The 14,296-nt window shown below is 39.2% G+C and overlaps 4 protein-coding genes across 12 annotated transcripts; 2 read left to right on the top strand and 2 right to left on the bottom strand.

Moving 5' to 3' along the window:
• Positions 1–27: 27 nt before the first annotated feature.
• Positions 28–4,944, top strand: gem (gemini). Of its 2 annotated transcripts, none has more exons than XM_043432301.1 (11): positions 28–720; positions 889–1,156; positions 1,771–1,918; positions 2,067–2,147; positions 2,306–2,641; positions 2,734–2,878; positions 3,011–3,223; positions 3,301–3,549; positions 3,642–3,724; positions 3,808–4,544; positions 4,636–4,944. In XM_043432301.1, the coding sequence occupies exons 1-11, from the start codon at positions 562–564 to the stop codon at positions 4,695–4,697; spliced, it is 2,481 nt and encodes an 826-aa protein (XP_043288236.1). In that variant the 5' UTR covers positions 28–561; the 3' UTR covers positions 4,698–4,944. The 2 variants fall into 2 exon arrangements, with proteins under 2 accessions (XP_043288236.1, XP_043288235.1); XM_043432300.1 differs by having other exon boundaries at positions 29–720; positions 889–1,165.
• On the bottom strand, positions 4,852–6,295 carry LOC122418210 (uncharacterized). Its single transcript, XM_043432314.1, has 2 exons — positions 5,555–6,295; positions 4,852–5,140 (listed from the first exon to the last, which is right to left on the bottom strand). Exons 1-2 carry the CDS (start codon positions 5,865–5,867, stop codon positions 5,043–5,045), a joined length of 411 nt encoding a protein of 136 aa, XP_043288249.1. The 5' UTR covers positions 5,868–6,295; the 3' UTR covers positions 4,852–5,042.
• A 516-nt stretch (positions 6,296–6,811) lies between these two features.
• On the top strand, positions 6,812–11,376 carry LOC122418203 (TBC1 domain family member 25). 7 transcript variants are annotated; one of them, XM_043432297.1, is made up of 9 exons: positions 6,816–7,135; positions 7,644–7,707; positions 7,788–7,897; positions 8,119–8,214; positions 8,322–8,487; positions 8,607–9,261; positions 9,361–9,748; positions 9,823–10,557; positions 10,659–11,376. In XM_043432297.1, exons 2-9 carry the CDS (start codon positions 7,657–7,659, stop codon positions 11,071–11,073), a joined length of 2,616 nt encoding a protein of 871 aa, XP_043288232.1. In that variant the 5' UTR covers positions 6,816–7,135; positions 7,644–7,656; the 3' UTR covers positions 11,074–11,376. The 7 variants fall into 7 exon arrangements, with proteins under 7 accessions (XP_043288227.1, XP_043288234.1, XP_043288232.1 ...); XM_043432298.1 differs by having other exon boundaries at positions 7,641–7,707; XM_043432295.1 differs by having other exon boundaries at positions 6,816–7,274.
• A 137-nt stretch (positions 11,377–11,513) lies between these two features.
• On the bottom strand, positions 11,514–13,698 carry LOC122418207 (growth hormone-inducible transmembrane protein-like). Of its 2 annotated transcripts, none has more exons than XM_043432306.1 (5): positions 13,538–13,698; positions 13,108–13,326; positions 12,834–12,945; positions 12,037–12,660; positions 11,514–11,821 (listed from the first exon to the last, which is right to left on the bottom strand). In XM_043432306.1, the coding sequence occupies exons 2-5, from the start codon at positions 13,301–13,303 to the stop codon at positions 11,737–11,739; spliced, it is 1,017 nt and encodes a 338-aa protein (XP_043288241.1). In that variant the 5' UTR covers positions 13,304–13,326; positions 13,538–13,698; the 3' UTR covers positions 11,514–11,736. The 2 variants fall into 2 exon arrangements, with proteins under 2 accessions (XP_043288241.1, XP_043288242.1); XM_043432307.1 differs by having other exon boundaries at positions 13,458–13,612.
• Positions 13,699–14,296: the final 598 nt, after the last annotated feature.

Genomic DNA, 14,296 nt, shown 5'->3' with positions numbered 1-14,296 from the left:
CAGTTTCTTCGTTATGTTCTAAAAGGACGTTAACCGCTGAATCCTCGGAAACATAAAAAAAGGATAAACCTCCTGCTTCCGGACAAAGAACCAAAAAAGAAAATTTTATTGCGACAGCATTGATTTTTCTAATATCATCGTTATTAGTTTGTTATATCAACGAAGCTTCATGTTTTCTCTATTGATAAATTACCTGCTGCAAGTACGAGAAAAAAGGGGTCGTTGTCGACATCCCGATTATCCTGACGAGGATCTCATAAACCTGCTTTAAAAGTCGGGCAACGAGCAAGGAGCTGGAAAACGAAGAGAAAAAAAAAAAAGAAAGAAAAATTCGAAAAGAGGAAACCGCGTCTCCGAGATTGGCTTTTGTGCATTTTTTTTTCTCTAATTTTTAATTTGGAATGAGAAATTTGGCTACGATATTTCGAGCCTGAGAAAAGCTAACGGAACGACGGGAAGGACGATATTTTTTTCGAGAAAAAAAAATTTTGTTTATTTAAAAAATAGATAAAGAGGCACAGTTTTATATCTTATTTTGTTTCTGAATATTCATTGTCTCGAATGGAGCTTCAAATGATAATGGATTCGGGTTCTGAGACACTCAATGCTTCTGCCAACTCCATGTGGCTTGGCTCTTCGTCGTCGCCTCCGCAGCCCCCTCCCTATCACCGATTATCACCGAACCGGCAGGAAGGACGGAGCATTCTGTCGAATCAGCAAGTAAGCTATATACCTTATTCATTTCGTTACATCCCATTTATTATCCTCCACTCCCTCCGTATACATGCGTTAAAATCCCGGCGAAAAATTTTTCGTTGTATTAAATTTTACATTACTCGTGCTTTCGAATACGATGATAAAATAAAAAATTTTCATTATTTTTCGCAGGTGAGCATGGGATACCACGAGGCAAGCTCTCAGCACGTATTGTGGCAGGATAAACGCGATAAACATTCGACTTCACCATCGGGGAATAATGGGGATGTTAATAACGTGGTTGCCGTCGTGAGCACCAACCGGGAGCAGCATTCGTCGCTCGCAAAACACTCATCGACGACTAATTTTAATCAATCAACGATCAACGGATTGAAACGTCGACTCGGCGGTGAGGCAGCCCATCAACACATGTCCGGCGAATTGGACAGGAAACATCCGCGTAGGGACGGTTTGTTAATACACCTTACATTATCCACGAAACGCGTCGTTGGATGCAAAAAAAAATCAATCCAATTTTTTTGTTTCACTAAAATCGGGTTTACATTTTAATTGAGTATAAATCGTGAAACATCCGGTATATTAGGCTTAATATACCGGTGCCCGTGTGGACACATTGCAATTTGCATTAGAGTCGGTGTTAGCTCCTCGTATATACGTCGGTGGGTCGGCATAAGACCATATACGCACCTCAACGAAATAACGCAAAGTGGTTCGTTGATTCGTGTACGTCGTGTTTGGTCAGCGGTGGTGAGGATCGGAACGAGACGAAACGCGTCCTCTGGATGCTGTTCTCTCCCGTTCTCGTTTCGACTAATGAAAATTGCTCGCTTCCTCTCGCGCACCATCCTCATTTTTCATTTTTTATTGTTTTTTTTTTCTTCCTTTCAAACACTCGCCCGTGTATATATATGTACAGATATTATTAAAGATACCGTCAAGCATGACTCATGGTATTACTCTCGCGGCTACGAGTTGAATAATCTCGAGACAATTGCAAGTCCGGTGGCGCGTGTCGATGAAAATAAAAACAGAGAAATTTTTTTACTTATTCAGGATCCGTAGGAAGCAATGGTTCCGGTCAGGGATGGACTTCGACGCAGGTCGACGAATTTGCTGAACACTTGGCTGCAGATTTCGATGGTCCGCTCTCCGCGCTCGCTGCATCCGATCTCGCCAACGCCGTTGCCTCTTACAATATGAGGTAATTATAGTAATTTTTCACTATGTTTTATAACATTTTTCATCGATTCGTATCAACGCATTTTTCATTCGGTCACAATAAATAATACAAATGCAACCGGGATTCAAACAATTATTATTCATTGACAAATTTATATTTATTGTTCTAGCGAGGCTCTACTGGCATTGCCTTCGTTGACAGTTTTTAAACAGGAAGCTCCATCACCGGAACATCACGGCAATAATTCAAAGTAAGTTTGATCGATCGACCAATCGTGCTCAATCGATCATTATTTTACCATTCGTCATATGATTATATGATGAAAATTGAACGATTGTCAAAGTTTCATGGAAAAGTGATGATCGAAAGAAGATGACTTGTTTTTTTTTTTTTTTCCCCCATCAACAGTTTGAATCATACCCAGCATTCGACGAATAATAACGGCGTTGGCGCGTTGGGCAGCAGCGAAGCCGATAGCAACAATAATAACACGACTCACAACAACGAGATTGCAACAACAACAGAAATCACAACGAGCAACGGTACGAGCCCTGGAAGCACCACCAGTGTCAATAATCATTCTCAACACAATAATTCAGTTAACAACAGACATGCTACTGCGAACCTTCATCAATTGTTGTATTCGAGCAGCGAGGATTACCAGTCTAATTCCTCATCGGGTAATCATGTCTCTTCCTCATCTTCCTCCTCCCAACAAGGCAATGAATTCAACGAGGATAGCCGGTAATTCCAGTTATATTTCATTATTATTTTGCTTAATCGAATAATTTATTGAAAACAAAAAAAAAAGAAATGATTAAAATATCTCGGTGTAGATTCCAGTACGTGCTTGCAGCAGCAACGAGCATCGCGACCAAGCTCAACGAGGAAACCCTGACTTATCTCAATCAGGGTCAATCCTATGAGATCAAGTTGAAGAAACTCGGTGATCTGTCCGCTTATCGCGGAAAAATTCTCAAGGTACTTTTCTTCAATAAAAAAATCTTTGTACATTAATTTCCTGCAAGTTTGTTTCGAAATTTGTAACAATTAAACGCATCGAGATGGAAATTATGAGGAAATTAATGGAAATAAATTTTTCATCGTTTGCAGTCCAACATTCGAATTTGCTTTCACGAGAGACGCTTGCAGTATACGGAACGCGAGCAAATGTTAGCCTGGCAACGCGCTCGACCGGGTGAACGTTTGCTCGAAGTCGATGTTCCTTTGAGTTATGGTATGGTCGACGTTGCCCAATCTTTGCCATCAAAGAATAGCGTGGAATTCATGTGGGATCCTACAAAAGAAGTTGGGGTCTACATCAAGGTGAAGAATTGTTGGCTCTTTAATAAAAAATATGGATTTCGGCCATTCTCTCTCACATGAAAACTTTTTGTACTCAGGTAAACTGCATCAGCACCGAATTTACACCGAAAAAGCACGGTGGGGAAAAGGGCGTACCCTTTAGAATTCTCGTGGAAACACGATTGCCCGATGGACCTCGTTTGCATGCAGCTTCGTGTCAAGTCAAAGTTTTCAAACTCAAAGGAGCCGATCGTAAGCACAAACAAGATCGTGACAAAATTCTTCGGAGACCTCCGCACGAACAGGACAAATATCAACCCAGTTACGACTGCACTGTTCTTTCGGATGTAAGAAGAATTTTTCAATCACCTTTTTTAACTTTCAGTTATTTACGGCTTATCGTTATAAAAGGCGAATCTTTATCAATCGATTTTTGTAGATTCCTCTGGATTCGCTATCGCCATCGAGTTCAACGAACCCGAACGAGGTTGGGAATTCATTCGTCGTAACGCCCGATGTAATGTGAGTTCGCCACTTGAAAAATTATTATTATTATTATTATTATTGGAACAATAATAATTGTTTCTCGAAAAAATGTTGAACAGTACATCACAGAGCCGTCGTCTGGAAATTGGAAACGCGTCGTCCTCGAGTTCGGTCGTGGGTATCGGTACGGGAGTAGGCCAAACATTATCACAATCGCCACAAGTAGTCAACTTTATGAATGGGCTCGAGACGAGCAAAGGAGAGAGCCATGCGGATCGTTCTTCGATGATCGTTGATACAACGGCAAAATCAAAAACAACAACGATTGAATCATCGAGTTTGGAAACAAATTGTATCGTTCGCGAAGAAGCAACGGGGTCGAAAGTTGATCGTACCAATGGCGAAAATACAGATTCGTATCAATTATCAGCCGATGCGAATGTCGCACAAACGAATGCTTGGCTGCGTGCGCGAAGATTTAGTTCCTTCCAAGAGACATTTGCGAGTTTTTCGGCCCAGGATATCTTGCGACTTTCTCGCGATGATTTGATTCAAATTTGTGGCCTCGCCGATGGTATAAGACTCTTCAATGCTTTACACTCGAAAGCTCCGCAACCAAAACTCACTCTATACTTTGCGATCGAGGGCAGCGCCGTTTCACCGTGGCGCGTTATTTATCTTGAGAATCTCAACAGCGCGCTTCTCGCGTCGAAACTCCTTGCAACCCTCAATTTACCCCACGATCGTTTACATTCCGTTCTCATACAAGGGCCTCAAGGTGTTCACGTTTTGGTCTCCAATGAATTGGTCGCTAACATCAAGGATGAGAGCATGTACTTGGTTGAAACGATCAAAGGTAACGTTAATTTTGAGACAACGTTGGCCGATTCAAATTTCATGAAAACGGACACCTTATCTTGGATTTTTTTCTTTTTTTTTAATCGCAGATTGCTCGAGCGAACGTTACAAGTTACTTTTGAAGCCATCGTCTTCCTCGTCGTCCCGTTAACATAGCAGCGCGGATACATCACCATTTGGAAAGCCTCCTTAGCTCGTAGATTTATTGATTAATTATATTTTCCCTCTATACTCATTTTCTGTTACTCGATTCTCAAATAATTGAGATCAAATGAAACATATATAAATAGAGTTTTACAAACATATGTATATGAATATATATTATATTTTTTTTAATAGTTGCAACAATGCTCGTTGATAAATTATACAATAAAGATGTATCGTTATTAAATAATGAACCATATGATATATAATATCTATATATATATATATATATATCATACGTATATATACGTATATGTGTTTATAGTTTTTACACTCGCTTATCACAGGTTTTCTATCGATTTTTCTTTTTGCTCTCCTTCAAACGTTTCTTCTCGTTTCTCAGACGTTCCTTTTCCGTCAAGCTTTTGTACAGTTTATAACCGAAGAATACTGAAAAAAGAAAAGTAAATTATTTTTAAATCAATAGAATTCGCTTGGTGCAAAAGAAACAGTTGGGAACTGTTCTTTAATATTTCTCTCGATTTTACAGGTTCACTCTCACAAAGAAGAATAAAACAATTTTGTTAAAAAAAATCGTAGATTAAATTTTTTGAGCCATCAATTATATAGAATAAAATAGAACGGTCACAAAATTCGAATGATGCGCTCGCGTTGATATCACCAATAATTAAACTATAGTCTTATATAGAAAGAATCATTTTTCGTCCCGTATGTCGTTCGTTGAATCTAGCGGTCCCCAAGAATAATATATTTGAAGACGCGCAGTAACAATTGTATATATATATATATATATAGTCAGGAACTGGAGATGAAAGATTTTGAAGAAAAAAAAAAATACTCAACGGAAAATGAGAGCGAGTAATCCAAGCAAGGCGAACAGCAAGAGTGTTTGTTCGGTTGCTAAAGCTCCTCTTTTCCCGGTAGGTACTTCCTGATCGTTATCCATTCCGCGAAGTAAATCTTGTCGCAAATTTTCCTTCTCATCGTCGGACAAACCGGTCATAGAATCGAGCATGTTCAAAAGTTCATCACGGGATGGCAGTTGTTGATTGTGTTCCATGCCTTCTGTATTGCCGGGGGAAACATGTTCTGGCTCCGAACAAATGACATTACCAACAAAAACCAACGCGATTAACAATACGATGACAAAATTCATTTTTTTTTCACCAAAACTTCTTCACGAATATTGAATTTCAGTTTCACGATGACACCGCGATGATTAATTCAGCCAGACTGATATTATTCTTAATTTTGCCACGTCTCCGAAACGCCCGCCAAAGAATCTTGTAATAATTTGACCTTTTATTTTATTTTCACTCTTCGATATAGCGAGCTTGCTTATCGATACGAATACCGGCTTCACAATGACGACCCTCAATCTTATTGGTCGATTTCCCAAATTATGACTATCTTATCTCTGTTCTTAATTTTTTTTCACATCAAATATTCCCAAAACTGAGAAAGACCAAACAGAACCCAACTTATTAATCTCATATCACTTGCGGGAGATAATGCGATTTCTTCGTCCCCACTTTTGTATTATGATAAACGTTACGACGACGGACGACGACGACGATGACGACGTGGAGTATAATACCATCAAAATGAGTTCTCTACCATATCCGGATAGAGCGATTTTTCGTTCGAGACTTCATAACGGTTTTCCACTTTCATGTATTTTTTATATCATATATTGTTTTTTCTAAGAATTATTAATTTATCCACGGTAAACATTATTTAATTTGCATGAATATTTCAAGTCGGTGCTATTAGAATTGATTTTTGATAAAATAATTAAGTTGCCAATATGTTATCTTTCATATATTGATGCATTTTTTTATGCGGTCTTCGAAATAGCGGAAAGTAACACACCTTTTACGTGTGTGTTTCGAGATTGTCATTCGAATAACTATGCTATATATAACAATTTTTTATTTTATTAAAAAGAATAATATACACATTTAATTGTCCACTGTCTGGACTGCGATTCGTTTTTTATTTTTTGGAATTAAGTTACATATAACAATGTGTAATTATTTTACATCGTCATCTGTGTTACATATTTTATCATATATTTCATTATTTGCTCTGGTATAGATAACGGGACTCTCGAGTGAAAGAAATACGTGGCTGTATCTATCGGCGAGGAAGAGAGCTTTTGAAAAATTAGTTCGGAATTTGAGCGTTGAGGGTGCTATCAGCTTATTCCAACTCGATCGAACATTTTCCTTTTTTTGAACATGCATACGCACACATGGATACACAACACTTTCATACATGTGTTTTACCATTTTACTGGCTTTACTCCGAAAGTATATAAAAATGGCATGAAATTGATTCGATCGACAGCCCATATTTAATTCAAAGTTGTCGTAATTTGTTGAATTTAACGATTTATTCACATCGTACAAATTCAGTTTGAATGCAAGTGCATAAACGTTATTTTTTTGTTAGTGTCGCTCTTTGTGTTCAACGACATTGAGAAGTTTTGTGACAATAATTATTACGAACTCGCAAGTCGAGTTTACTTATCGTTTCCCTTTTTGACGTTTTTATCTGTGCGGTAAATTAAACATTTTTGAAAAAATAAACATCGAATTGAACACAAATCTCACGTTTTTTCGTTTTTTTCTCGGAAATATCACCTTTATCCGTTTTCATTTCGAAAATTCTCTACTCAAACAACTTTATAAATTTTATTTCTGGTTTTAACGTTAAAATAGCGGAGGACCATGTTTTTTTTAAGAATAACTAACGAATTGATGAAAAAAATCGATAGAATAATTTTTTCAAAATACCACAACAACATTTTATTTCATGGTTCATTGACAAAAGAAATTTATTGAGAGCTGACAATCTCTCTACGACAATGAGGAGTGAGGCGAAGGCTACGAGTAAAATAATGAAATTGTTGTTGCAACGGCTTTAGCAGACGTTTAGCCATAATGACGGAAATGTTTGGAGCACCTCGGGAGGCTGTCAGGGTCAAAGTTAAGGTAAAAGTTCATAATTGGCGTTTTTCCTTCCGCTTTCCCCTTCTCAATATTATATCTTTCCAATGATCATTTTTTTCTAGAAGTGCGAAACACGACACCAACCGGAGTATAGAAAATTCAGCGTCGACCCTCAAATTACTTCCATCGAAGTATTGCAGAGTATTCTAATCAAAGCATTTGATATTAAAGGGTAAGTTAAATAGAATAATTTTACATCAAAGTTTTGCGCTGCTAATAATTTAAATTAATAAATTAATCATTTCATATTTAGATTCATCAAATACTAGACATTTTGAAACTTGTTGGCATTACTTTTATTTTTTACCATAGCGATAACAATAATGACTAAAAATAGTAATAAAGCATAACGTATGTACAAAGAACTTTGGTCAAGTTCATTATTTTTCGCAGAGACTTCACGGTATCCTACAGAGCTATAGACGATTATGGCTCTGATACTTATTTATTTCTCCTATCCGACTGGGACTTGGATGCTGCTTTTATAAGGTGATGATTGAATATCAGAAGAGAAAGAAATATATTTGTCGAATCGAGTTGTCAGATGAAAAAAATGAATAGAGCGTACAAAGTAAACATTGTTTTTTTTTTTTCAGCGCTTCCGAGCCATATCTTTATCTTCAGGTAAATCTGAAGCCGTTCGGTGAATCAGGAGACTGCGACTGTGATTGGGAACAAAATGCTCAAGATGTCGTTACGAGACAAACGGAATCTGGGTTTCCGTACAAAACACCAAAATTACCTGGTCTCATTATGAACAAGGTGGAAATAGTGATAATCTCGATGATTATCATTCGTTTTATGGATAAATAAAAATATCATCGATTCACCGATAGCTGTTTAATGAATTTCTGGTTGGAATTTGATCTCTCTGTTTTCAGGTAGAAAGAACCTTAAGCCTGGTGCAGCGAGCATTAGGAAACTTGGGTGACGAGTCTTCGCGTCAAAACGTTCAGCCGCCGAGGCCACCCTTGACGGATGCAGAATTTCGTAGATTTTTAGATCCAATAGGTCAAGTAATACATTCGAAAGAGTTAAGAGCGGTAATATACTTCGGGGGGATAGAACCGAGTCTAAGGAAAGTCGTCTGGAAGCATATATTGAACGTTTATCCCGAGGGAATGTCAGGACGCGAAAGGATGGATTACATGAAGAAAAAAGCTCAGGAATATCAAAATTTGCGAGAACGGTGGCGTTCACTGATTCAAAAAGGACACAATGTCGGCGATCTCAGTTACGTAACGAGCATGGTCAGGAAAGATGTTTTACGCACCGATCGTCATCACAAATTTTACGGCGGCTCCGATGACAATCAGAATACAGCGAGTCTTTTCAACATTCTCACAACCTACGCTCTCAATCACCCGAGTGTTAGTTATTGCCAAGGAATGAGCGATTTAGCTTCTCCTTTGCTCGTCACTATGCGAGACGAAGCTCAAGCTTATATTTGTCTGTGCGCTCTCATGAGACGACTAAAGGATAATTTTATGCTCGACGGGATCGCTATGACTACGAAATTCACTCATCTCGCCGAAGGTTTGCCACTTTTTTATTTTTTTTATTTTCAGAGAGCCACAACTCATCCAAACATTCTTTGATAAATTTTTTCAATTGCGCTATAATTTTTTTTCCAAGGTTTGCAACACTACGATCCAGATTTTTACGCTTATCTCAAGTCTCATCAAGCGGATGATCTTTTATTTTGTTATCGTTGGTTATTGCTCGAAATGAAACGGGAGTTTGCGTTGGAGGATGCGCTGAGGATGCTGGAGGTACTGTGGGCCGCGTTGCCAGCTGCACCGCCGAAACTCGAGCTCGTACTTGCCGAAGTACCGTTTCCCCCGCCGTCCCCACCGCCGAGTCCCAATTTTAAGCACATTCGAGAAAACGCTTATACGAAAGTTTGTGCAATAAGACGTCAGAGCTCGTCGGCCAGTATAGCTAGTTGTAAAAAAAAAATTCCGAGCACCGAGGAGCAAGCGCCCTTGGAAAGTACCAGTGAGAATGGCGAACAACCGAAAAGGTAACCGAGTAGTATTTATAAAGAAACTGGTAAAAAATGATGAACACAAGGTTCTTATTGTTGAAATTTTGCAGATCGGTGTCGCCGTCGCACGATGGGACTTTGGAGGCAGAACAACCGGATGATTTGACATCAGCGAAAAATCGAAGAAACGCGTCGACCGCCGGAAGTGGCGATGACGCAGGAACAAATAGGGCAAACAAAACAGGATTGCCGTCAACGAAAGATCGTTTGAGTGTTGTTTTAAATGCCCAGCTTTCAAAAAATGAGGGCGAAACTAGCGAGACTGAGAAAAAATGTGCGAGGGTTGTTAAAAATTTGAACGAATTTTTGAATTTCACGAGTTTGAATCGTAGCAAAGTTGGGCCAAGCGATGAACGAGAGTTGAGGCGAGTTTCGAGCGAAAGTGGTGTTATCCGTGTGTCACGCGAAGATGGTTCGGGCTCGCCAGACGATGCGACAGAATTTTTTCCAATGACGACTTCGATGACGAGGGAATTGAGACTGGAACTCGAATCATTAGATCGGCAAGTTTTCGGACCGTCTCCGAATGGAGGCGAGCATTGCGATTGTCTCGTTTCCAAAAGGGAAAGCGACATTATCGAGACCGAAACGGAAACCGAAGTCGCGAGGTGTAGTCCCGCTGCTGATGTCTTCGTATGGGAAAATCCTTTACACTCGTTGCAACAAACCACCAATGCCACGACTCCCGACGAACAAGCCGATCTCGAATACGATGGAGAAATTCTGGAGGATCAAAATGGCGTTAAATCTGTTACGCCAATTAGGCTTCTCAAAAAAACTGCAAGGTTCGTTTATTCTTAAGAATGCAATAAACTGTTGAAGCTCTAAAAAGCATCGGTTTACTTCTTTTTATTGGTGCTCAGAGTCGAATTTTGTGCCTCTACAGATCAGCTTCGGCTTCTGATAGCGAAATGACGGATCCGAGTTGGCGTCAGGCTACTTTGGAGCCGGAAAGTCCATCGCAACCAATCCAGGAGCAATGCGAAGAAGCGACAGAGTTGACAGCGTTAATTCCAGCTGGTACGAGCGAAGATCAGCTGGGGATCGGTTCGTTGCCACCCCCTAATGAATTCGGTGGCGGAAATCCGTTTCTCATGTTCCTCTGCATAACTTTATTGCTTCAGCATCGTGATTACGTGATGCGCAATCAAATGGATTACAACGAAATGGCAATGCATTTTGATAAAATGGTCAGACGACACAATGTCGCGAGAGTCTTGAATCAGGCTCGACAATTATTCGCTGGTTATTTACGAAGGCATTCCTCAGCTTCCGGTCGTTCGGACTATGTTTCGGTATAAAGAGAGAAAATTCGAAGAATATTATTTTTGCCTCTTTTCTCGAGGCATTTGTAAAATATTTCCAATCATCTAAGCATTCAAAAATTTTGCGAAACGGACAGACACGAGTCTTCCTTTTATCTGTGCATTTTTTCTTTCCTCCAACAAATAATTATGATAAAAAAAAAACCACGAATTAATTAGGTTTTAGTATGCGAATATTCAATTTGTAAAGTTACTTTGCTTGTAATGTTATGCAGTTGACGAACGGATGTGCTTCGAATACGACAATAAAGCACATTTCCTTCGATCGTTATACCAGTATGTCCGAGTCATTACGGTGTAAACTCTTTTACCCTTTACCCCGAGAATATAAAATTTCCAACTTTTTACGAGAGATTTCAAATTTTTCAGTAAAATTCTTAAAGGTCACGAGAGTCAATGGATTTTACAAAGCACCCTTTCAATAAATGTCAGGTATATTTCCTATGAATAATCACAATTGTTTGAGTTCATTTTTTACATGATTTTCATAAGGTTTTGCCGAAGCCAATTGAATGACGAGAGGAAAAATACTCGAAAAATTTTGGATCGCGTGGCAAAAACTGTTTCGCTCGTTTTCTCTATAAAGCTATAATAATGATAACTTAAATAGTACATGTAATTCTACAGCAGGTCTCGGGTTTATTTGCGTCGTCCACCGCCACCAGCGAGCATCGTTACTATTCGTACGAAGATGTTGACAGTATCCATGTAGATGGACATAGCGCTGAAAAAATGTGTTCTAGATTCAGTCAAAGTCTCAAGTATTTACTCCAAAGGAGTGTAATATTGCTGAAATTTTTTCGATATTCCAAACGATTTCTAACATTTCTAGGAACGAATAAAATGTATTTGTGAATGATTTTGAATAAAACAGTAGTTAAAGAACTGCAATTTGCGATGATGCGCTTGAAATGATAGAATTGAGAATCTATGACTCACTTGTTGATGGGATCGTAAGCTCGAACGTCGCTAGCTCCATAAAATTTGGGATGATTTTCAGCATTACGGATGATCCTTTGAGTGTCGTACATGAGGAACATAGAGAAGAGAACGAGGCCACCGTAGAGAGCCATGGAGTGCAAACCAGCGCCAAGAGCAGTGGTGGGTGGGAGGAACATGGTGCCAAGAGAGCTGGCAAAAACAACGCCGAGGCCAATGGCGAGAGGGCCACCCATATTGAGGAATTTATCACTGGGCGCGCAAACAGCGACGGTGGAAAGTCCTCCGACAATGCCAGCGGTGTACCAAGCTGCCCTGACAATAATTTGTCCCCCGACAAGAGAAAGTGGTGCCAAAACTGCACCAATCACTCCAGAGTGGACCAACCAGGCCATCTGTTTTGCTCCAAAGCCTTCTTGATAGGGAATACCACGAGCGACCATTCCTGAACCTATCATTGCAACCATGCTCGCTCCAAGCGCTAACCAACCCTGACGCATGACCAAATTCATTACTGTCGGGGATCGAAGACAAGCCGCCGCTGTAATCGCGCTCGCCGCTATCGAACCTCCAAAATACATGTAAGTTGCGCGGATTCGCTCCTTGACGTATTCGGGCCATAATCTGTTCAATTTTTTAATTAATAGCCGAGTGTTTTTAACTCAAATTCAAAATAAATTGTTCGAAATCTTTGGATTGAGAAATTCTGCTTTTTCTCAATCCAAAATTATCGATCGTAGAATAAGATGATTGCAATTTTACATTTTAAACATTTTCTTTTTAAATATTGTACGTACTGTGCATTGTCTATGGCTCCTACGCCAGATGATAGACCAGCGCCGTAATAGCAAAGTGCTCCTAGTCCAAGAACTGCTCCACCAGCTACAACACCCTTTCCCAAATTGAAAGCTGTAACAAGAAAAAATAAATTGCTTTATTTTTCATATCTACTAGAACTCGATGTATCTTTGCTATCCGTTTGGCTGCGATACAACGGAATAGACTATTAATCACGTTCGAAGATGATGTTGTCAGTTAAATTGGCAGGAGAAAATGAAAGTATTTTTTCACCTGTTTCACCGGCAGGTGCCATAGCACCTTCTACAATGCCAGTTCGTCTTCGAGCGCTTCTCGTAAAAGTCGTACGTCCATCGCTTGCAAAGAGTCGAACAGCTTGAATTTTTGAATTTTTTGGAATTACGGGTGATTTCAGGAAGTTGACTACTTGTGGGTTAATCCCAGCTCTGCATACTCTTGCGAGCATCATTTTCCCTTGTTCTATTGACAATACTGCAAGAAAAAAAATGTATGCGAATAACAGATTTGGTTTACAATTCATGTTTTTGACAATCTGGGATGAGTTTCAGCGGGATAATCCATGTTAGACAATAATCAGGACATGTTTAAAATAACTCAATTACATTTTATAGGGGTTTTATGATGAGATTTTTTTCAATATATTTTAATTTGCCAAATAAACGTAATATCAGTATTGACTCACATGACGCAACAAATTTTTCGTCTGCTTCTGTTTCGAAACTGCAAAACTCGCGAATGAGCGATCGCACTCCTACACACGGTGGTAGCACTCACTTGATACATATATACGATTATTATATACCACCACTGCTCTACACAACACACTCTTCTCTCGGTTCTAGCAGCGAGAAGAATATTCTAGATTCTTCGGGGTCAGTTCTCAATGTGCGGCTTATTTTGATTATATTGAGGCAAGTCTACAATCACAATCGCCATTCGCATTAGCAGCAGCAGCAGCAGCAGCAGCGCCTCGAGCGCCTCCTCTCTAGAACTCTAGACTATATAGAAAAAACAATTGCAACGAATTAAAAATACACCGAAAAAAAAAATATCAACAGATTGATTTTTTTTTTTTCATTATTTTCACGTCGAGCCGGTTCTGGTTCCGGCTACTGTGGAATTTTTTTTATTCGTGCATTCCAGGAAATTTATAATTAGTCTCTGAGAAATATGCAATGTTTAATATATTTAGAAATTTAAGAAAAACCGGCTATTTTTACATAGATTTGTTGATTATGATTTTTCTATTATAATTTCGAAAAAGCGTCGATTTTGGTCCGACAATCACCGATCGCGCGCAAAAGCTCGAAAAAAAATGATAACACTTGAAAAAAGTCAGAAATCGGAAAATTAATCGGCAAAGTTCACGAAGGTATACTATATATCCAGCAGGCTGGATCCTGGAGTCTGAAGGATAGGAGAGAGAAAAAGACGTCGTCGA

The sequence above is a fragment of the Venturia canescens genome, chromosome 11 (assembly GCF_019457755.1).
Source record: "Venturia canescens isolate UGA chromosome 11, ASM1945775v1, whole genome shotgun sequence".
NCBI classification, from domain to species: domain Eukaryota; kingdom Metazoa; phylum Arthropoda; class Insecta; order Hymenoptera; family Ichneumonidae; genus Venturia; species Venturia canescens.
The sequence above is the reverse complement of the archived record's forward strand: the minus strand, read 5'-3'. Positions and strand labels throughout refer to the sequence as shown.